The sequence below is a fragment of the Oncorhynchus tshawytscha genome, linkage group LG07 (assembly GCF_018296145.1).
Source record: "Oncorhynchus tshawytscha isolate Ot180627B linkage group LG07, Otsh_v2.0, whole genome shotgun sequence".
NCBI classification, from domain to species: Eukaryota; Metazoa; Chordata; class Actinopteri; order Salmoniformes; family Salmonidae; genus Oncorhynchus; species Oncorhynchus tshawytscha.
In genome coordinates this window covers 71,393,602-71,418,096 of record NC_056435.1, presented here as the reverse complement: position 1 = coordinate 71,418,096, position 24,495 = coordinate 71,393,602, and the positions used below count along the sequence as shown (strand labels likewise).

Here is a 24,495-nt window from a genome sequence, read left to right as displayed (position 1 = left end):
AACAGAATTATGGATCCTATTCATCAATATCCGATTGGCTGTCAGAGAACAGAAATGGAATGCACTGACCCGTACACTAACATATATACAGTGGTTTGTAACAGCAGGCACAGTACAGTGGTTTGTAACAGCAGGCACAGTACAGTGGTTTGTAACAGCAGGCACAGTACAGTGGTTTGTAACAGCAGGCACATTACAGTGGTTTGTAACAGCAGGCACAGTACAGTGGTTTGTAACAGCAGACACAGTACAGTGGCTTGTAACAGCAGGCACATTACAGTGGCTTGTAACAGCAGGCACAGTACAGTGGCTTGTAACAGCAGGCACAGTACAGTGGTTTGTAACAGCAGGCACAGTACAGTGACTTGTAACAGCAGGCACATTACAGTGGCTTGTAACGGCAGGCATAGTACAGTGGTTTGTAACAGCAGGCACAGTACAGTGGTTTGTAATAGCAGGCACAGTACAGTGGTTTGTAACAGCAGGCACAGTACAGTGGTTTGTAACAGCAGGCACAGTACAGTGGCTTGTAACAGCAGGCACATTACAGTGGTTTGTAACAGCAGGCACAGTACAGTGGTTTGTAACAGCAGGCACATTACAGTGGCTTGTAACGGCAGGCATAGTACAGTGGTTTGTAACAGCAGGCACAGTACAGTGGTTTGTAATAGCAGGCACAGTACAGTGGTTTGTAACAGCAGGCACAGTACAGTGGTTTGTAACAGCAGGCACAGTACAGTGGCTTGTAACAGCAGGCACATTACAGTGGCTTGTAACAGCAGGCACAGTACAGTGGTTTGTAACAGCAGGCACATTACAGTGGCTTGTAACAGCAGGCACAGTACAGTGGCTTGTAACAGCAGGCACATTACAGTGGCTTGTAACAGCAGGCACAGTACAGTGGCTTGTAACAGCAGGCACAATACAGTGGCTTGTAACAGCAGGCACAGTACAGTGGTTTGGCATTTCTCCTATTTTGTTGCCTTACAACCTGGAATTAAAATTGTTTTTCTTTTGGGGGGGGGGGTTGTATCATTTGATTTACGCAACATGCCTTCCACTTTGAAGATGCAAAATATTTTTATTGTGAAACATACAAGAAATAAGACATAAGAAAACAGAAAACTTGAGTGTGCATAACTATTCACCCCCCAAAGTCAATACTTTGTAGAGACACCTTTTGCAGCAATTACAGCTGCAAGTCTCTTGGGGTATGTCTCTATAAGCTTGGCACATCTAGCCACTGGGATATTTGCCCATTTTTTCAATTAATATTTCCCCTTAAACCACTCGAGTGTTGCTTTAGCAGTATGCTTAGGGTCATTGTCCTGCTGGAAGGTGAACCTCTGTCCCAGTCTCAAATCTCTGGAAGACTGAAGCAGGTTCCCCTCAAGAATTTCCCTGTATTTAGCGCCATCCATAATTCCTTCAATTCTGACCAGTTTCCCAGTCCCTGCCGATGAAACACATCCCCACAGCATGATGCTGCCACCACCGTGCTTCACTGTGGGGATGATGTTTTCGGGGTGGTGAAAGGTGTTGGGTTGGCGCCAGACATGGTCTTTTCCTTGAAGGCCAAAAAGCTCAACTTTAGTCTCATCTGACCAAAGTACCTTCTTTCATATCTTTGGGGAGTCTCCCACATGCCTTTTGGCAAACCCCAAACATAATTGTTGAATTTTTTCTTTACGCAATGGCTTGTGGAGTGTACGGCTTAAAGTGGTCCTATGGACAGATACTCCAATCTCAGCTGTGGAGCTTTGCAGTTCCTTCAGGGTTATCGTTGGTCTCTTTGTGGCCTCTCTGATTAATGTCCTCCTTGCCTGGTCCGTGAGTTTTGGTGGGCGGCCCTCTCTTGGCAGGTTTGTTGTGGTGTCATATTCTTTCCATTTTTTTATAATGGATTTAATGGTGCTCCGTGGGGATGCACAACGTTTCAGATATTTTTTTATAACCCAACCCTGATCTGTACTTCTCCACAACTTTGTCCCTGACCTGTTTGGAGAGCTCCTTTGTCTTCATGGTGCCGCTTGCTTGGTGGTGCATTTGCATTTGTATTTGTCCATTAAATGACATCTAAATAAAAATGAATTTAAATTACAGGTTGTAATGCATCAAAATAAGAAATAAAATCATGCTTCTGAAGGGGGCTGAATACTTTTTAGGGGCTTCTGTACTGTGGATGAATACAAATAATACCTGTACACACACAGCATCATTTCATAGGAGAATTTGGACTATTTTGTATTTGTCCATTAAATAAAGAGAGAGATCTAGAGAGAATGCAGAAATAGAGAGAGAATGCATCAAAAGAGAGAACTGGAATACTTTTGGAGGCACTGTAGTGTAGACAAAGAATACCAGAAGGATCAACATGGGAGAAAGAGAGAGAGAAGAGAGAAATAGATGGAGATAGATAGATAGAAAAGGAGAGAGGGACAGAGATAATGGGAGAAAGAGAGAGGGAGAGAGAAATAGATGGAATATATAGATAGAAAAGAGAGGGGAGAGAGATAGAGAAAGAGAGAGGGAGAGAGATAGAGAAAGAGAGAGGGAGAGAGATAGAGAGAGAGAGAGGGAGAGAGAGAGGGAGAGAGAGAGAGAGAGAGAGAGAGAGAGAGAGAGAGAGAGAGAGAGAGAGAGAGAGAGAGAGTTAGAGAGAGAAGGAGAACAGGAACGAGATAGAGGGAGAGAGAAAGAGAAGGATAATGGGAGAAAGAGAGAGAAAGAGAGGGAGAGAGAGAAATAGATGGAGATATATAGATAGAAAAGGAGAGAGGGAGTGAGAGAGAGAGAGAGAAAGAGAGAGAGCGAGAGAGAGCAAGAGAGAGAGAGGGAGAGAGAGAGAGAGAGAGAGACAGAGAGAGAGAGACAGAGAGAGAGAGAGAGAGTGAGAGAGAGAGCGAGAGAGACAGGGAGGAAAGAGAGACAGAGAGAGAGACAGGGAGGAAAGAGAGACAGGGAGAGAGAGATGGAGAGAGATAATACATTTCCAGTATATGAAATATTATTCCTCCCTCCACAATATGAGTCAACTCTATGGAAGAGAGAGAAAGCCAGAACAGAGAACAAAGTGCATATCAGCTTCTCTCTGTTGATATTCAACTAAGAATTACGACCCCGGTTTCTCCCATTGAACAACTGTCATCCTGTTGTAACTTGACTAATAGATTGAAATAGACAACACAAGGCCCCTTGAAACCATGCATGGTATACAAGTCAGTTTGTGGACAAGACAGAAAAGTAAACCCACAAGCATTTGAATTATATACTTTGAGCCCCCGTACTCTTACTTTTTTTTTGGGGGGGTGGGGTTACCCATAGTATCATATAAACACACATAAGACATGGAACATTTAGTAGATTTGCAGGAAATTAGCTTTAAAACGGCAATCAAAATAATATCTGCCCCATGCAAAATGTGTCGAATTACAGGAAATTCGGGTTGTCAAGAGGGGCGTGAACAGTTTGGTGTCGCACGGGGTGGTCCTGTGGGTGGTTTGTTACTCCATCCAGACCTTTGCCACCTGGGAAATTTGTGTGACCGGACCTTCTGAAATAGTACTTAAGTACCCTTTTAATCCAGATCAACCTACAGTATGTGAATACACAGTAGTACAGTATGTAAATACACAGTAGTACAGTATGTGAATACACAGTAGTACAGTATGTGAATACACAGTAGTACAGTGTTCTCAGTAGGTATCAAACTCACGACCGTTAGCATTGCTTGCTCTCCACTCTGAGCCACACAGGACATCTGTAACATCACAATAAATGACTGACTGACCAGACAGCAGCATCGGGTCTCTGTCGGCTGCTTTTTTGACGTGATCAGACTCTCCTGTTAGCGAACTCTCGTCTATCTTCAGGTCGTTCCCCTGTATCAACACTCCATCCGTTGGAAGCAGGTCACCTAAAACACAACAGAACAAAAAAATATACTAAATATATAAATATATAAATATACTCTTTTAATAAAAACAAAACAAAAAATATACTATTTTAATAAAACAACATATACTCTTTTATAACAGATACTGTTAGATAACACCACAGACATAAAATGCATTTAAAAAAGAATAACAAAACAGAAAACAGTTCAGAGACTCAGAAACAGATAAGTAGCATCCAGACAGGAGAACACACATTATATTATAACACTACAGCTATAAACTCCAAAAATAACCATGCAAAAACAAAGGCTACAGCGAAGAGATTCAGATCATAGTAAGTAGCATCCTGTCTGATTCCTAGCCATGTGTCTTTGTGGTAATATAGCATACTGTATATGATCAGCATCCTGTCTGATTCCCAGCCATGTGTCTTTGTGGTAATATAGCATACTGTATATGATCAGCATCCTGTCTGATTCCCAGCCATGTGTCTTTGTGGTAATATAGCATACTGTATATGATCAGCATCCTGTCTGATTCCCAGCCATGTGTCTTTGTGGTAATATAGCATACTGTATATGATCAGCATCCTGTCTGATTCCCAGCCATGTGTCTTTGTGGTAATATAGCATACTGTATATGATCAGCATCCTGTCTGATTCCCAGCCATGTGTCTTTGTGGTAATATAGCATACTGTATATGATCAGCATCCTGTCTGATTCCCAGCCATGTGTTTTGTGGTAATATAGCATACTGTATATGATCAGCATCCTGTCTGATTCCCAGCCATGTGCCTTTGTGGTAATATATATTATACTGTAGTGAGGCAAGCTAGCATTCAATGTGAACATCTCTCTCTTCTACTAATCAGGGACTGATCAAACCTGGAACATCAGGTGAGTAGAGTCAATCAATTGATTGAAAACCAGGCGTACTCAGGCCCTCCAGATCGAATACTCTGATGGATGCTGTGAGGATTATGGGTAATCTCGTTCCCAGACACTTCCGCCCCAAATGCGCAAACAGTGTGGCGGACCAACGAATCAAACTTGGCCTTTGTTAGCAAATAAACAGACGGGGAGAAACTCTCTGCGAGATAGGCATTGGCTTCATCGGTTTAATCTACCAACCAATCCTGTCTCACACCACCTACCCCTTAACCCTCCCATTGTCTTGCCTCCAGTTGGAGCAAAGTCCAGCAGTCGTGTGATTGGCTAAAATTAAATTACAAATCCTTTACTCAGTGAGGTCACTCCCATATAATTCTATGGTCACTCCCACTAAGATGCTGCCAAGGGAACCGATTGGCTAAAATTAAATGACAAATCCTTTACTCAGTGAGGTCACTCCCATATAATTGTATGGTCACTCCCACTACGGCCAATTTAGAATGGTTGATATCTCAGGCTTATATGTGCTGTGTGCAGTAGTCTGGGGATGAGGTTAGGGTTGCTCTAAGGGCAGGGCCTACAGGACAGTAGATCTCCAAGAAGAGGGTTGGGCTGAAAACCCACAGGACAGTAGATCTCCAGGAAGAGGGTTGGACTGATGACCTACAGGACAGTAGATCTCCAGGAAGAGAGTTGGACTGATAACCTACAGGACAGTAGATCTCCAGGAAGAGGGTTGGACTGAAAACCTACAGGACAGTAGATCTCTAGGAAGAGGGTTGGACTGATAACCTACAGGACAGTAGATCTCTAGGAAGAGGGTTGGACTGATAACCTACAGGACAGTAGATCTCCAAGAAGAGGGTTGGACTGAAAACATACAGGACAGTAAATCTCCAGGAAGAGGGTTGGACTGAAAACATACAGGACAGTAGATCTCCAGGAGGAGGGTTGGGCTGAAAACCTACAGGACAGTAGATCTCCAAGAAGAGGGTTGGACTGAAAACATACAGGACAGTAAATCTCCAGGAAGAGGGTTGGACTGAAAACATACAGGACAGTAGATCTCCAGGAGGAGGGTTGGACTGATGACCTACAGGACAGTAGATCTCCAGGAAGAGGGTTGGACTGAAAACCTACAGGACAGTAGATCTCCAGGAAGAGGGTTGGACTGAAAACCTACAGGACAGTAGATCTCCAGGAAGAGGGTTGGACTGAAAACCTACAGGACAGTAGATCTCTAGGAAGAGGGTTGGACTGATAACCTACAGGACAGTAGATCTCCAGGAAGAGGGTTGGAATGAAAACCTAGGCCTGCCCTATGGCATCCATACGTACCATACTTGATTTGTGCGATGTCCCCGACCACGATGTCAGCAACCGGGAGCTGGATGACCTGAGCACCTCTGACCACCTGGAACTTCTGCTCCTGCTCGATGCGGCTCTGCAGCCCTCTGAACTGCTTCTCCTTGCTCCAGTCGTTGAAGGCCGTCACCAGAACCACACACACTACAGACAGCAAGATGGCTGCTCCCTCTATCCAGCCGGCCTCGGCCTCACCCTCATCCTCTGCACCCGCCGCCGCTGTCCCACAGGCTGAGAGACAGAGAGAGAGAGTCAGAGAGAGAGAGAGACAGAGAGAGAGCGAGAGAGAGAGAGAAAGAGAAAGAGAAAGAGAGAGAGAAAGAGAGAGAGAAAGAGAGAAAGAGAGAGAGAGGGAGAGAAAGAGAGCGAGAGAGAGAGAAAGAGAGAGAGGGAGAGAGGGAGCGCGAACGAGAGAAAGAGAGTGAGAGAGAGAAAGAGAGAGAGAGGGAGCGCGAATGAGAGAAAGAGAGAGAGAGAGAGAGAGAGAGAGAGAGAGAGCGAGAGAGGTTAGATGCACACACACATTTCAAAATGACTATTCAATGCTTTGTATCTAACATTTTCCTTTGTATGAAAAAAAAGAAGCCATGATAGGTCTTTATTCCGATTCTTAAAACCTTTTGATCTACTGTGATAGACTGGATGAATAAACTTGAATCATGTACACACATGTGTTCATGACACACACAAGTGATTTATGTATTCACTAGATGACCGAACGGGTAGAACTGTTTTCGAAACTACTGCACCTCCATCTTGGCACTCCGACCACCGTTGTAAAACATATTTTAGAAGCTGTAGAAAGGCATTCATTTATGTCTACCTTTGTTGTTGCCATGTTGATTTGCTTACAGACACCTTATTACAGTATGTGAGCTGAACATACCGCTTAAGAAATTAACAAATATAAAACTAATATTTTCCTTAAATTATAATTTGAGAAAGTATTAATGTTTCTGTCCCCATTACAACAACAAAACACTTAAATACATGTCATTTTAATGGAAATACTGTGAACTGATTCTTCTGGAAAGAGCCAATATGGCCGCCCGGTGGCTACAATGCCTCTCATTGGCCAATACATAGCATTCCTAGCTCCAACAGTGCAATGATATCTAATGTCTGTGTTTCTAGTTCCAACAGTGCAGTGTTCTACCACACAGCATTGTGTTCTACCAGACAGCATTGTGTTCTACCACACAGCATTGTGTTCTACCACACAGCATTGTGTTCTACCAGACAGTATTGTGTTCTACTACACAGCATTGTGTTCTACCAGACAGCATTGTGTTCTACCAGACAGCATTGTGTTCTACCACACAGCATTGTGTTCTACCAGACAGCATTGTGTTCTACCACACAGCATTGTGTTCTACCACACATCATTGTGTTCTACCAGACAGCATTGTGTTCTACCAGACAGCATTGTGTTCTACCAGACAGCATTGTGTTCTACCACACAGCATTGTGTTCTACCAGACAGCATTGTGTTCTACCACACAGCATTGTGTTCTACCACACAGATTGTGTTCTACCACACAGCATTGTGTTCTATTGTGTTCTACCACACAGCATTGTGTTCTACTACACAGCATTGTGTTCTACCACACAGCATTGTGTTCTACCACACAGAATTGTGTTCTACCACACAGCATTGTGTTCTACTACACAGAATTGTGTTCTACCACACAGCATTGTGTTCTACTAGACAGAATTGTGTTCTACCACACAGCATTGTGTTCTACTACACATCATTGTGTTCTACCAGACAGCATTGTGTTCTACCACACAGCATTGTGTTCTACCACACATCATTGTGTTCTACCAGACAGCATTGTGTTCTACCAGACAGCATTGTGTTCTACCAGACAGCATTGTGTTCTACCACACAGCATTGTGTTCTACCAGACAGCATTGTGTTCTACCACACAGCATTGTGTTCTACCACACAGGATTGTGTTCTACCACACAGAATTGTGTTCTACCACACAGCATTGTGTTCTACTACACAGCATTGTGTTCTACCACACAGCATTGTGTTCTACCACACAGAATTGTGTTCTACCACACAGCATTGTGTTCTACTACACAAAATTGTGTTCTACCACACAGCATTGTGTTCTACTACACAGAATTGTGTTCTACCACACAGCATTGTGTTCTACTACACAGAATTGTGTTCTACCACACATCATTGTGTTCTACCAGACATCATTGTGTTCTACCAGACAGCATTGTGTTCTACCAGACAGCATTGTGTTCTACCACACAGCATTGTGTTCTACCAGACAGCATGGTGTTCTACAACACAGCATTGTGTTCTACCACACAGAATTGTGTTCTACCACACAGCATTGTGTTCTACCACACAGCATTGTGTTCTACCACACAGCATTGTGTTCTACCACACAGAATTGTGTTCTACCACACAGCATTGTGTTCTACTACACAAAATTGTGTTCTACCAAACAGCATTGTGTTCTACTACACAGAATTGTGTTCTACCACACAGCATTGTGTTCTACTACACAGAATTGTGTTCTACCACACAGCATTGTGTTCTACCACACAGCATTGTGTTCTACTACACAGCATTGTGTTCTACTACACAGCATTGTGTTCTACCACACAACATTGTGTTCTACCACACAGCATTGTGTTCTACCACACAGCATTGTGTTCTACCACACAGCATTGTGTTCTACCACACAGCATTGTGTTCTGAAATGATTGTGTTTCTAGCTCCATCAGTACAGTAATACCTAATGCTTGTGTTTCTAGCTCCAACAGTACAGTAATATCTAATGCTTGTGTTTCTAGCTCCAACAGTACAGTAATATATAATGCTTGTGTTTCTAGTTAACAGTACAGTAATACCTAATGCTTGTGTTTCTATCTCCAACAGTACAGTAATATCTAATGCTTGTGTTTCTAGCTCCAACAGTACAGTAATATATAATGCTTGTGTTTATAGCTCCAACAGTACAGTAATATATAATGCTTGTGTTTATAGCTCCAACAGTACAGTAATATATAATGCTTGTGTTTCTAGTTAACAGTACAGTAATATATAATGCTTGTGTTTCTAGTTAACAGTACAGTAATATATAATGCTTGTGTTTCTAGTTAACAGTACAGTAATATATAATGCTTGTGTTTCTAGTTAAATATATAATGCTTGTGTTTATAGTACAGTAATATATAATGCTTGTGTTTCTAGTTAACAGTACAGTAATATATAATGCTTGTGTTTCTAGTTAACAGTACAGTAATATATAATGCTTGTGTTTCTAGTTAACAGTACAGTAATATATAATGCTTGTGTTTCTAGTTAACAGTACAGTAATATATAATGCTTGTGTTTCTAGTTAACAGTACAGTAATATATAATGCTTGTGTTTCTAGTTAACAGTACAGTAATATATAATGCTTGTGTTTCTAGTTAACAGTACAGTAATATATAATGCTTGTGTTTCTAGTTAACAGTACAGTAATATATAATGCTTGTGTTTCTAGTTAACAGTACAGTAATATATAATGCTTGTGTTTCTAGTTAACAGTACAGTAATATATAATGCTTGTGTTTCTAGTTAACAGTACAGTAATATATAATGCTTGTGTTTCTAGTTAACAGTACAGTAATATATAATGCTTGTGTTTCTAGTTAACAGTACAGTAATATATAATGCTTGTGTTTCTAGTTAACAGTACAGTAATATATAATGCTTGTGTTTCTAGTTAACAGTACAGTAATATATAATGCTTGTGTTTCTAGTTAACAGTACAGTAATATATAATGCTTGTGTTTCTAGCTCCATCAGTACAGTAATATATAATGCTTGTGTTTCTAGCTCCAACAGTACAGTAATATCTAATGCTTGTGTTTCTAGCTCCAACAGTACAGTAATATCTAATGCTTGTGTTTCTAGTTAACAGTACAGTAATATCTAATGCTTGTGTTTCTAGCTCCAACAGTACAGTAATATATAATGCTTGTGTTTCTAGCTCCAACAGTACAGTAATATCTAATGCTTGTGTTTCTAGCTCCAACAGTACAGTAATATATAATGCTTGTGTTTCTAGTTAACAGTACAGTAATATATAATGCTTGTGTTTCTAGCTCCAACAGTACAGTAATATCTAATGCTTGTGTTTCTAGCTCCAACAGTACAGTAATATATAATATTGTGTTTCTAGCTCCAACAGTACAGTAATATATAATGCTTGTGTTTCTAGCTCCATCAGTACAGTAATATATAATGCTTGTGTTTCTAGCTCCATCAGTACAGTAATATATAATGCTTGTGTTTCTAGTTAACAGTACAGTAATATCTAATGCTTGTGTTTCTAGCTCCATCAGTACAGTAATATCTAATGCTTGTGTTTCTAGTTAACAGTACAGTAATATCTAATGCTTGTGTTTCTAGTTAACAGTACAGTAATATATAATGCTTGTGTTTCTAGTTAACAGTACAGTAATATATAATGCTTGTGTTTCTAGTTAACAGTACAGTAATATATAATGCTTGTGTTTCTAGTTAACAGTACAGTAATATATAATGCTTGTGTTTCTAGTTAACAGTACAGTAATATATAATGCTTGTGTTTCTAGTTAACAGTACAGTAATATATAATGCTTGTGTTTCTAGTTAACAGTACAGTAATATATAATGCTTGTGTTTCTAGTTAACAGTACAGTAATATATAATGCTTGTGTTTCTAGTTAACAGTACAGTAATATATAATGCTTGTGTTTCTAGTTAACAGTACAGTAATATATAATGCTTGTGTTTCTAGTTAACAGTACAGTAATATATAATGCTTGTGTTTCTAGTTAACAGTACAGTAATATATAATGCTTGTGTTTCTAGTTAACAGTACAGTAATATCTAATGCTTGTGTTTCTAGTTAACAGTACAGTAATATATAATGCTTGTGTTTCTAGTTAACAGTACAGTAATATATAATGCTTGTGTTTCTAGCTCCAACAGTACAGTAATATATAATGCTTGTGTTTCTAGTTAACAGTACAGTAATATCTAATGCTTGTGTTTCTAGTTAACAGTACAGTAATATCTAATGCTTGTGTTTCTAGCTCCATCAGTACAGTAATATATAATGCTTGTGTTTCTAATTAACAGTACAGTAATATCTAATGCTTGTGTTTCTAGCTCCATCAGTACAGTAATATATAATGCTTGTGTTTCTAGTTAACAGTACAGTAATATATAATGCTTGTGTTTCTAGCTCCAACAGTACAGTAATATATAATGTTTGTGTTTCTAGCTCCATCAGTACAGTAATATATAATGTTTGTGTTTCTAGCTCCAACAGTACAGTAATATATAATGCTTGTGTTTCTAGTTAACAGTACAGTAATATATAATATTGTGTTTCTAGCTCCAACAGTACAGTAATATATAATATTGTGTTTCTAGATCCAACAGTACAGTAATATATAATATTGTGTTTCTAGCTCCAACAGTACAGTAATATATAATGCTTGTGTTTCTAGCTCCAAGTACAGTAATATATAATGCTTGTGTTTCTAGCTCCAACAGTACAGTAATATATAATGCTTGTGTTTCTAGCTCCATCAGTACAGTAATATCTAATGCTTGTGTTTCTAGCTCCAACAGTACAGTAATATCTAATGCTTGTGTTTCTAGTTAACAGTACAGTAATATCTAATGCTTGTGTTTCTAGTTAACAGTACAGTAATATATAATGCTTGTGTTTCTAGTTAACAGTACAGTAATATATAATGCTTGTGTTTCTAGCTCCAACAGTACAGTAATATATAATGCTTGTGTTTCTAGTTAACAGTACAGTAATATATAATGCTTGTGTTTCTAGTTAACAGTACAGTAATATATAATGCTTGTGTTTCTAGCTCCATCAGTACAGTAATATATAATGCTTGTGTTTCTAGTTAACAGTACAGTAATATATAATGCTTGTGTTTATAGCTCCATCAGTACAGTAATATATAATGCTTGTGTTTCTAGCTCCAACAGTACAGTAATATATAATGCTTGTGTTTCTAGCTCCAACAGTACAGTAATATATAATGCTTGTGTTTCTAGCTCCAACAGTACAGTAATATATAATGCTTGTGTTTCTAGCTCCATCAGTACAGTAATATATAATGTTTCTAGCTCCATCAGTACAGTAATATATAATGCTTGTGTTTCTAGCTCCAACAGTACAGTAATATATAATATTGTGTTTATAGCTCCATCAGTACAGTAATATATAATATTGTGTTTATAGCTCCATCAGTACAGTAATATATAATGATTGTGTTTCTAGCTCCATCAGTACAGTAATATATAATGCTTGTGTTTCTAGCTCCAACAGTACAGTAATATATAATGCTTGTGTTTCTAGTTAACAGTACAGTAATATATAATGCTTGTGTTTATAGCTCCAACAGTACAGTAATATATAATGCTTGTGTTTATAGCTCCAACAGTACAGTAATATATAATGCTTGTGTTTCTAGTTAACAGTACAGTAATATATAATGTTTGTGTTTCTAGTTAACAGTACAGTAATATATAATGATTGTGTTTCTAGCTCCAACAGTAATATATAATGATTGTGTGTCTAGCTCCATCAGTACAGTAATATATAGTGCTTGTGTTTCTAGCTCCAACAGTACAGTAATATATAGTGATTGTGTTTCTAGCTCCAACAGTACAGTAATATATAATGATTGTGTTTCTAGCTCCAACAGTACAGTAATATATAATGCTTGTGTTTCTAGCTCCATCAGTACAGTAATATCTAATGCTTGTGTTTCTAGTTAACAGTACAGTAATATCTAATGCTTGTGTTTCTAGCTCCAACAGTACAGTAATATCTAATGCTTGTGTTTCTAGTTAACAGTACAGTAATATCTAATGCTTGTGTTTCTAGCTCCAACAGTACAGTAATATCTAATGCTTGTGTTTCTAGCTCCAACAGTACAGTAATATATAATGCTTGTGTTTCTAGCTCCAACAGTACAGTAATATCTAATGCTTGTGTTTCTAGCTCCAACAGTACAGTAATATATAATGCTTGTGTTTCTAGCTCCAACAGTACAGTAATATATAATGCTTGTGTTTATAGCTCCAACAGTACAGTAATATATAATGCTTGTGTTTCTAGTTAACAGTACAGTAATATATAATGATTGTGTTTCTAGCTCCAACAGTACAGTAATATATAATGCTTGTGTTTCTAGTTAACAGTACAGTAATATCTAATGCTTGTGTTTCTAGTTAACAGTACAGTAATATATAATGCTTGTGTTTCTAGCTCCAACAGTACAGTAATATCTAATGCTTGTGTTTCTAGCTCCAACAGTACAGTAATATATAATGCTTGTGTTTCTAGCTCCAACAGTACAGTAATATCTAATGCTTGTGTTTCTAGCTCCATCAGTACAGTAATATATAATGCTTGTGTTTCTAGCTCCAACAGTACAGTAATATATAATGCTTGTGTTTCTAGTTAACAGTACAGTAATATATAATGCTTGTGTTTCTAGCTCCAACAGTACAGTAATATCTAATGCTTGTGTTTCTAGCTCCAACAGTACAGTAATATTTAGCAATGAAACATATAAATACCAAACACAATTTACACATAATCCAGAAAAATAAAGAAATTAAGAAATATCAGAAGTGCAATGTCGGAGACCGGAATATAAATATATACAGTGTAGTAGTACAGTCTATATATATATTTATGTGTGTGTATATATAGTGTTACATCACTGTATTTCTGTATATACAGTGCATTCGGAAAGTATACAGACCCCTTGACTTTTTCCACATTTCGTTATGTTACAACCTTATTCTACAATGAGAGGGTAACAGGTTAATGTCAAGCCCTGCATGTTCTGAGAGGGTAACAGGTTAATGTCAAGCCCTGCATGTTTTGAGAGGGGAACAGGTTAATGTCAAGCTCTGCATGTTTTGAGAGGGGAACAGGTTAATGTCAAGCCCTGCATGTTTTGAGAGGGTAACAGGTTAATGTCAAGCCCTGCATGTTTTGAGAGGGGAACAGGTTAATGTCAAGCTCTGCATGTTTTGAGAGGGGAACAGGTTAATGTCAAGCCCTGCATGTTTTGAGAGGGGAACAGGTTAATGTCAAGCCCTGCATGTTTTGAGAGGGGAACAGGTTAATGTCAAGCTCTGCATGTTTTGAGAGGGTAACAGGTTAATGTCAAGCCCTGCATGTTTTGAGAGGGTAACAGGTTGATGTCAAGCCCTGCATGTTTTGAGAGGGTAACAGGTTAATGTCAAGCCCTGCATGTTTTGAGAGGGGAACAGGTTAATGTCAAGCTCTGCATGTTTTGAGAGGGTAACAGGTTAATGTCAAGCCCTGCATGTTTTGAGAGGGTAACAGGTTGATGTCAAGCCCTGCATGTTTTGAGAGGGGAACAGGTTAATGTCAAGCCCTGCATGTTTTGAGAGGGTAACAGGTTAATGTCAAGCCCTGCATGTTTTGAGAGGGGAACAGGTTAATGTCAAGCTCTGCATGTTTTGAGAGGGTAACAGGTTAATGTCAAGCCCTGCATGTTTTGAGAGGGTAACAGGTTGATGTCAAGCCCTGCATGTTTTGAGAGGGGAACAGGTTAATGTCAAGCCCTGCATGTTTTGAGAGGGTAACAGGTTAATGTCAAGCCCTGCATGTTTTGAGAGGGTAACAGGTTAATGTCAAGCCCTGCATGTTTTGAGAGGGGAACAGGTTAATGTCAAGCCCTGCATGTTCTGAGAGGGTAACAGGTTAATGTCAAGCCCTGCATGTTTTGAGAGGGGAACAGGTTAATGTCCCATCTACTGTAAAGTCAGGTTGTCTCTAGCCTGTTTGTACTGTCTTCATCCTCTAGCCTGGTCCCAGATCTGTTTCTGCTGTCTTCATCCTCTAGCCTAGTCCCAGATCTGTTTGTACTGTCTTCATCCTCTAGCCTGGTCCCAGATCTGTTTGTACTGTCTTCATCCTCTAGCCTGGTCCCAGATCTGTTTGTACTGTCTTCATCCTCTAGCCTGGTCCCAGATCTGTTTGTTGTCAGAGTCGGTACAGCCACCCGGTTTCTTCACGCATTGCGCCGACAGAAACAAACATCTTTCTGGTAAGAAGAGGGCCGGGGGTGTATGCCTTATGATTAACGAGTCGTGGTGTGATCATAACAACATACAGGAACTCAAGTCCATTTGTTCACCTGACCTAGAATCCCTTACAATGAAATGCCGACCGCATTATCTACCAAGGAAATTCTCTTCGATTATAATCACAGCCGTGTATATCCATCCCCAAGCAGACACCTCGGCGGCTCTGAAAGAACTTCATTGGTCACCGGTTAATCAGCCCGACTAACCGGTGTCTGTATATAACCTCTCTACTGTATATAGCCTCTCTACTGTATATAGCCTCTCTACTGTATATAACCTCTCTACTGTATATAGCCTCTCTACTGTATATAGCCTCTCTACTGTATATAGCATCTCTACTGTATATAGCCTCTCTACTGTATATAGCCTCTCTACTGTATATAACCTCTCTACTGTATATAGCCTCTCTACTGTATATAGCCTCTCTACTGTGTGTAGGCTCTCTACTGTATATGGCCTCTCTACTGTGTGTAGGCTCCCTACTGTATATAGCCTCTCTACTGAATATAGCCTCTCTACTGTATATAGCCTCTCTACTGTATATAGCCTCTCTACTGTATATAGCCTCTACTGTATATAGCCTCTCTACTGTATATAGCCTCTCTACTGAATATAGCCTCTCTACTGTATATAGCCTCTACTGTATATAGCCTCTACTGTATATAGACTCTCTACCGTATATAGCCTCTCTACCGTATATAGCCTCTCTACTGTATATAGCCTCTCTACTGAATATAGCCACTCTACTGTATATAGCCTCTCTACTGTATATAGCCTCTCTACTGTATATAGTCTGTCTTTTTACTGTTGTTTTTATTTCTTTACTTACCTATTGTTCACCTAACACCTTTTTGCACTATTGGTTAGAGTTGCACTATTGGTTGCACTATTGGTTAGAGTAAGTCAGCATTTCACTGTAAGGTCGACAACACCTGTTGTATTCGGCGCACGTGACAAATCAACTTTGATTTGATAAACTGCATTTATTGTAGCTGGAGATTTTAACAAAGCTAATCTGAAAACAAGGCTCCCTAAATTCTATCAGCGTATCTAATGGCGACCCGGGCTGACAGCATTCTGGATCATTGCTACTCTAATTTCCATGACGCATACAAAGCCCTCCCTCCTTTCGGCAAATGACCACGACTCCATTTTGTTGCTCCCAGCCTATAGACAGAAACTAAAACAGGAAACGCTTGTGCTCAGGTCTGTTCAACGCTGGACCGACCAATCGGATTCCACGCTTCAAGATTGCTTCGATCACGTGGACTGGGATATGTTCCGGATAGCCTCAGACAACAACATTGATGTATACGCTGACTCGGTGAGCGAATTTATTAGGAAGTGCATCAGTCATGTTATACCCACGGTGACTATTAAAACCTTCCCCAACCAACTGTGGATTGATGGCAGCATTCTCACAACACTGAAAGCGCAAACCACTGCTTTTAGTCATGGAAAGGCGACCGGAAACATGACCGAATACAAACAGTGTCGCTATTCCCTTTGCATGGCGATCAAACAAGCTAAGCATCAGTTTAGAGACAAAGTGGAGTCGCAATTCAACGGCTCAGACACGAGACGTATGTGGTCTACAGTCAATCACGCATTACAAAAAGAAACCCCGTCTCGAAGACACCGACGTCTTGCTCCCAGACAGACTAAACAACTTCTTCGCTCACTTTGAGGACAATACAGTGCCACTGACACTGCCCGCTACCCAAACTTGCGGGCTCTCCTTCACCGCAGCCAATGTGAGTAAAACGTTTAAACGTGTTAGATTACGTGTTAGATATTACTGCACGGTCGGAACTAGAAGCACAAGCATTTCGCTACACTTGCATTAACATCTTGCTAACCATGTGTATGTGACTAATACAATTTGATTTTATTTTATTATGCAACTGCAATCTGCAGACTCGGGTGGCTGCAGTATGGGATCAGTAACTGACCTAATTCAAACCGAACGCCTGTGATGTCTGAGAGGAGGCACAGACCGAAGTGAGCACAGACATGATTCATCTTCCTTCAGAGGCAGACAGACATTGTCACTGACTGAAACCTATAGACAACGTCAGTCAGTGTTGTGTGTCAAGACAAACAACAAGACAACACGTGAGGACAGACCAGATGGGCCCTGCTTCAGGGGGGACGACACACACTCTCCCCAGCAAACACTGAACGTTCCTACAACGTAAGGTAATGTTGCAGTAATATGCTGGTTCTGAACATTTATTTCACTACTGTTTTCAGACTAGACTATATATATATATATTGCTGTCCCATGTTCAGGTGTGTATATTGTATGCAGATGCTTTATCAGCTTACTGTTATAACCTTGTCTCCCTTTTTACCGTAGATGTCATGTTTTACAAGACTAAAACATGTCACTGTTATAAGCGATCTGAACCTGGCAGAGCTCAGCTACTTAAGTTAATACAACAATTCAGTCAAACGTTTTTTCATGTGAGACGTAAAGCCCAAATGTCTGACATACCTATTGGATCTGGGCCCTGGTCAAATGGTACCCTGTTCCATCTGGGCCCTGGTCAAATTGTACCCTATTCCCTATGGGCCCTGGTCAAATTGTACCCTATTCCCTATGGGCCCTGGTCAAATGGAACCTTATTCCCTATGGGCCCTGGTCAAATGGAACCCTATTCCATCTGGGCCCTGGTCAAATGGAACCCTATTCTCTCTGGGCCCTGGTCAAATGGAACCCTATTCCCTATGGGCCCTGGTCAAATGGAACCCTATTCCCTATGGTCTCTGGTCAAATGGAACCCTATTCCCTATGGGCCCTGGTCAAATGGAATCCTATTCCATCTGGGCCTTGGTCAAATGGAACCCTATTCCCTATGGTCCCTGGTCAAATGGAACTCTATTCCCTATGGGCCCTGGTCAAATTGTACCCTATTCCCTATGGGCCCTGGTCAAATGGAACTTTATTCCCTATGGGCCTTGGTCAAATGGAACCCTATTCCCTCTGGGCCCTGGTCAAATGGAACCCTATTCCCTCTGGGCCCTGGTCAAATGGAACCCTATTCCCTATGGGCCTTGGTCAAATGGAACCCTATTCCCTATGGTCCCTGGTCAAATGGAACTCTATTCCCTATGGGCCTTGGTCAAATGGAACCCTATTCCCTCTGGGCCCTGGTCAAATGGAACCCTATTCCCTCTGGGCCCTGGTCAAATGGAACCCTATTCCCTATGGGCCTTGGTCAAATGGAACCCTATTCCCTCTGGGCCCTGGTCAAATGGAACCCTATTCCCTCTGGGCCCTGGTCAAATGGAACCCTATTCCTTATAGGCCCTGGTCAAATAGTACCCTATTCCCTCTGGGCCCTGGTCAAATGGAACCCTATTCCCTATGGGCCCTGGTCAAATGGTACCCTATTCCCTATGGGCCCTGGTACCCTATTCCCTATGGGCCTTGGAACCCTATTCCTTATAGGCCCTGGTCAAATGGAACCCTATTCCTTATAGGCCCTTGTCAAAAGTAGTGCACTACATAGAGAATAGCATGCCATTTGTGACACAACCTTAATGTCCTGTCCTTCTTTCCTGTAACTCTCTGTCTAATCCACAGTGTTCCTTACAACAGCCCAGGTAGAGAGTTGATGTATGGCCTTCACCTAAAGGTTACTTCTCTGGTGAAAACTTCATTACCTCCCCCAGATCTCCTTGGCTCATACCCAGCGATGACCCCCTCCCCCAGATCTCCTTGGCTCATACCCAGATCTTCCTTAGATTTCGAGGAGCGTGCTTAGGTGTGTGTGTCTGCCTGCATACTGAATTAGTGTTAACATATGTGTCTGTGAGTACGTATGTGTGTGTGCAAGTGTCGTCTGCGTGTCAGTACTCACATTCTCCACTGTCCCCTCCCGGAGGCTGATAGAAGGACAGTCCCAGAGAGATCAAGGCAGCCACCTCCAAGATGATCAGAGTCACGTCCTGCAGCGCTTCCCATACTAACTGGAGGAAGGTCTTTGGCTTCTTCGGAGGTATTAGGTTTTCCCCATACACTTCTTTCCTCTTATCTAGGTCGGTTGCATCTCCTGTTAAGCCTGTTTGGAGAGAGAATTATTAACAATTCAATTCAATTCAACTATTGTACAAATCACATCTACATATGTAAAAAATCAAATCTCTCTCTCTCGCTCTCATAGAAAAAGCTACAAATTATCATACACACATGACAATACACTGTCTGGTTTTCCTTTTTCCTCTGTCTCCTCCACACACACTCTACTAGAGAACACACACAAACCAGCCATCCACTTCTACACACAAACCACCCGCACACCAACCACCCGTACACCAACCACCCATACACCAACCACACATAAACCAACCACCCACCCACACACCAACCACTCACACACCAACCACCCATACACTAACCACCCACACACCAACCACTCACACACCAACCACTCACACACCAACCACCCATACACTAACCACCCACACACCAACCACTCACACACCAACCACTCACACACCAACCACCCATACACTAACCACCCACACACCAACCACCCACCCATACACTAACCACTCACACACCAACCACCCATACACTAACCACCCACACACCAACCACCCACCCATACACTAACCACTCACACACCAACCACCCATACACCAACCACTCACACACCAACCACCCATACACTAACCACCCACACACCAACCACCCATACACTAACCACCCACACACCAACCACTCACACACCAACCACCCATACACTAACCACTCACACACCAACCACCCACACACCAACCACCCATACACCAACCACCCATATACTGTCAATATCACAAAGACAACTGAAGTTATAACCAGTTTTACGAGGGCATGTGATTTTTGAATGGTCTTCCCCGTTGCCCCTCCTACTCCTACATTAGGGCCTGCTCTGCTCCTTCTCCAACAGTAGGGCCTGCTCCGCTCCTTCTCCATCAGTAGGGCCTGCTCCGCTCCTTCTCCATCAGTAGGGCCTGCTCCCCTCCTTCTCCAACAGTAGGGCCTGCTCCTCTCCTTCTCCATCAGTAGGGCCTGCTCCCCTCCTTCTCCAACATTAGGGCCTGCTCTGCTCCTTCTCCATCAGTAGGGCCTGCTCCCCTCCTTCTCCAACATTGGGGCCTGCTCTGCTCCTTCTCCATCAGTAGGGCCTGCTCTGCTCCTTCTCCATCAGTAGGGCCTGCTCCTCTCCTTCTCCAACAGGTTTTCATCAAGGATCTATCTGTACTTTGCTCTGTTTATCTTTCCCTCGACTAGTCTCCCAATCCCTGCCATTGAAAAATATCCCCACCACAAATCCGGGATCCGGCTGGGCCACTCAAGGACATTCAGAGACTTGTCCCGAAGCCACACCTGCATTGTCTTGGCTGTATACTTAGAGTTGTTGTCCTGTTGGAAAGGGAACCTTCGCCCCAGTCTGAGGTCCTGAGCGCTCTGGAGCAGGGTTTCATCAAGGATCTCTCTGTACTTTGCTTCATTCATCTTTCCCTCGATCTTGACTAGTCTCCCAGTCTCTGCCACTGAAAAACATCCCCACAGCATGATGCTGCCACCACCATGCTTCACCGTAGAGATGGTGCCAGGTTTCCTCCAGATGTGACGCTTGGCATTCAGGCTAAAGAGTTCAATCTTGGTTGCATCAGACCAGAGAATCTTGTTTCTCATGGTCTGAGAGTCTTTAGGTGCCTTTCGGCAAAATCCAAGCAGGCGGTCATGTGCCTTTTACTGAGGAGTGGCTTCCGTCTGGCCACTCTACCATAAAGGCCTGATTGCTGGAATGCTGCAGAGATGGTTGTCCTTCTGGAAGGTTCTCCCATCTCCACAGAGGAACTTTGGAGCTCTGTCAGAGTGACCATCGGATTCTTGGTCACCTCCTGACCAAGGCCATTCTCCCCTGATTGCTCAGTTTGGCCGGGCGGCCAGCTCTAGGAAGAGTCTTGGTGGTTCCAAACTTCTTCCATTTAAAAATGATGGCGGCCACTTTGTTCTCGGGGACCTTCAATGCTGCAGACATTTTTTGGTACCCTTCCCCAGATCTGTGCCTCAAAACAATCCTGTCATGGAGCTCTACGGACAATTCCTTCAACCTCCAGGCTTGGTTTTTACTCTGACATGCACTGTCAACTGTGGTACCTTTATATAGACAGGTGTGTGCCTTTCCAAATCATGTCCAATCAATTGAATTCATGTCCAGTAGTAATAGACATAGAGATAGTGATAGAGAAAGTGATAGTAATAGTGATAGAGAAAGTGAGAGTGATAGTGATATAGATATTGATAGTGATATAGATATCTATCACTATCAATATAGATATTGATAGTGATAGATATATTGATATCACTATTGATAGGGATAGTGATAGAGAAAGTGATAGTAATAGTGATAGAGAAAGTGAGAGTGATAGTGATATAGATATTGATATAGATATCTATCACTATCAATATAGATATTGATAGTGATAGATATATTGATATCACTATTGATAGGGATAGTGATAGAGAAAGTGATAGTGATAGATATATTGCGGCAGGGTAGCCTAGTGGTTAGAGCGTTGGACTAGTAACCGGAAGGTTGCAAGTTCAAACCCCGAGCTGACAAGGTACAAATCTGTCGTTCTGCCCCTGAACAGACAGGTAACCCACTGTTCCTAGGCCATCATTGAAAATAAGAATTTGTTCTTAACTGACTTGCCTAGTTAAATAAAGGTCAAATAAAAATGCACTCTTCCTCGTCTAGTGATATTGATAGAGATAATGATAGTAATGTAGATAGAGATATAGAGAGTGAAAGTGATAGAGATAGTGATAATGATATAACTATAGATAGAGATAGTGATAATGATAGAACTATAGATGGTGTTAGAGATAGTGATAATTATAGATAGTGATAGAGATAGTGACAATGATAGATAGATATAGTGATATTGATAGTGATAATGATAGAACTAAAGATAGAGATACAGATAGTGATAGTGATAGAACTATAGATAGTGATAGAGATAGCGATAGTGATAGAACTATAGATAGTGATAGAGATAGTGATAGAACTATAGATAGTGATAGAGATAATCATAGAGCTATAGATAGTGATAGAGATAGTGATACTGATATAACTGTAGATAGTGATAGAGATAGTGATATAACTATAGATAGAGATAGTGATAATGATAGGACTATAGATAGTGATAGAGATAGAGATAGAACTATAGATAGAGATAGAGATAATGATAGAACTATAGATAGAGATAGTGATAATGATAGAACTATAGATAGAGATAATGATAGAACTATAGATAGAGATAGAGATAGTGATATAACTATATATAGTGATAGAGATAGTGATAATGATAGAACTATAGATAGAGATAGAGATAGAGATAGAACTATAGATAGAGATAGTGATAATGATAGAACTATAGATAGAGATAGTGATAGAGATAGTGATAATGATAGAACTATAGATAGAGATAGAGATAATGACAGAACTATAGATAGCGATAGAGATAATGATAGAACTATAGATAGAGATAGAGATAATGATAGAACTATAGATAGAGATAGAGATAATGATAGAACTATAGATAGAGATAGAGATAGTGATAGAGATAATGATAGAACTATAGATAGAGATAGAGATAATGACAGAACTATAGATAGCGATAGAGATAATGATAGAACTATAGATAGAGATAGAGATAATGATAGAACTATAGATATAGATAGAGATAATGATAGAACTATAGATAGAGATAATGATAGAACTATAGATAGTGATAGAGATAATGATATAACTATAGATAGAGATAGAGATAATGATAGAACTATAGATAGAGATAGAGATAATGATAGAACTAGAGATAATGATAGAACTATAGATAGAGATATTGATAATGATAGAACTATAGATAGAGATAATGTTAGAGATAATGATAGAACTATAGATAGAGATAATGATAGAGATAATGATAGAACTATAGATAGAGATAGAGATAATGATAGAACTATAGATAGTGATAGTGATAGAGATAGAGATAATGATAGAACTATAGATAGAGATAATGATAGAACTATAGATAGAGATAGTGATAATGATAGAACTATAGATAGAGATAGTGACAATGATAGAACTATAGATAGAGATAGAGATAATGATAGAACTATAGATAGAGATAGTGATAATGATATAACTATAGATAGAGATAGAGATAATGATATAACTATAGATAGAGATAGTGATAATGATATAACTATAGATAGAGATAGTGATAATGATATAACTATAGATAGAGATAGTGATAATGATAGAACTATAGATGGTGATAGAGATAATTATAGATAGTGATAGAGATAGTGACAATGATAGATAGATATAGTGATATTGATAGTGATAATGATAGAACTAAAGATAGAGATACAGATACAGATAGTGATAGTGATAGAACTATAGATAGTGATAGAGATAGTGATAGTGATAGAACTATAGATAGTGGTAGAGATAGTGATAGAACTATAGATAGTGATAGAGATAATCATAGAGCTATAGATAGTGATAGAGATAGTGATAATGATATAACTGTAGATAGTGATAGAGATAGTGATATAACTATAGAGAGTGATAGAGATAGTGATAATGATAGGACTATAGATAGAGATAGAGATAGAACTATAGATAGAGATAGAGATAATGATAGAACTATAGATAGAGATAGTGATAATGATAGAACTATAGATAGAGATAATGATAGAACTATAGATAGAGATAGAGATAGTGATATAACTATATATAGTGATAGAGATAGTGATAATGATAGAACTATAGATAGAGATAGAGATAGAGATAGAACTATAGATAGAGATAGAGATAGTGATAATGATAGAACTATAGATAGAGATAGTGATAGAGATAGCGATAACGATAGAACTATAGATAGAGATAGAACTATAGATAGAGATAGAGATAATGACAGAACTATAGATAGCGATAGAGATAATGATAGAACTATAGATAGAGATAGAGATAATGATAGAACTATAGATAGAGATAGAGATAATGATAGAACTATAGATAGTGATAGAGATAATGATAGAACTATAGATAGAGATAGAGATAATGACAGAACTATAGATAGCGATAGAGATAATGATAGAACTA

At 40.1% G+C, this 24,495-nt stretch overlaps 1 protein-coding gene across 9 annotated transcripts in view; it reads right to left on the bottom strand.

Moving 5' to 3' along the window:
* atp2b2 (ATPase plasma membrane Ca2+ transporting 2) overlaps positions 1-24,495 on the bottom strand; it is a 203,637-nt gene that overhangs the window by 105,982 nt on the left and 73,160 nt on the right. For all 9 annotated transcript variants that reach the window (XM_042324885.1, XM_042324883.1, XM_042324892.1 and 6 more), the window contains exons 3-5: positions 19,186-19,386; positions 6,126-6,383; positions 3,791-3,916 (exon numbers count right to left, since the gene is read on the bottom strand). In XM_042324885.1, the coding sequence (XP_042180819.1) occupies positions 3,791-3,916; positions 6,126-6,383; positions 19,186-19,386 (585 nt within the window). The remainder of the gene's footprint in view (positions 1-3,790; positions 3,917-6,125; positions 6,384-19,185; positions 19,387-24,495) is intronic.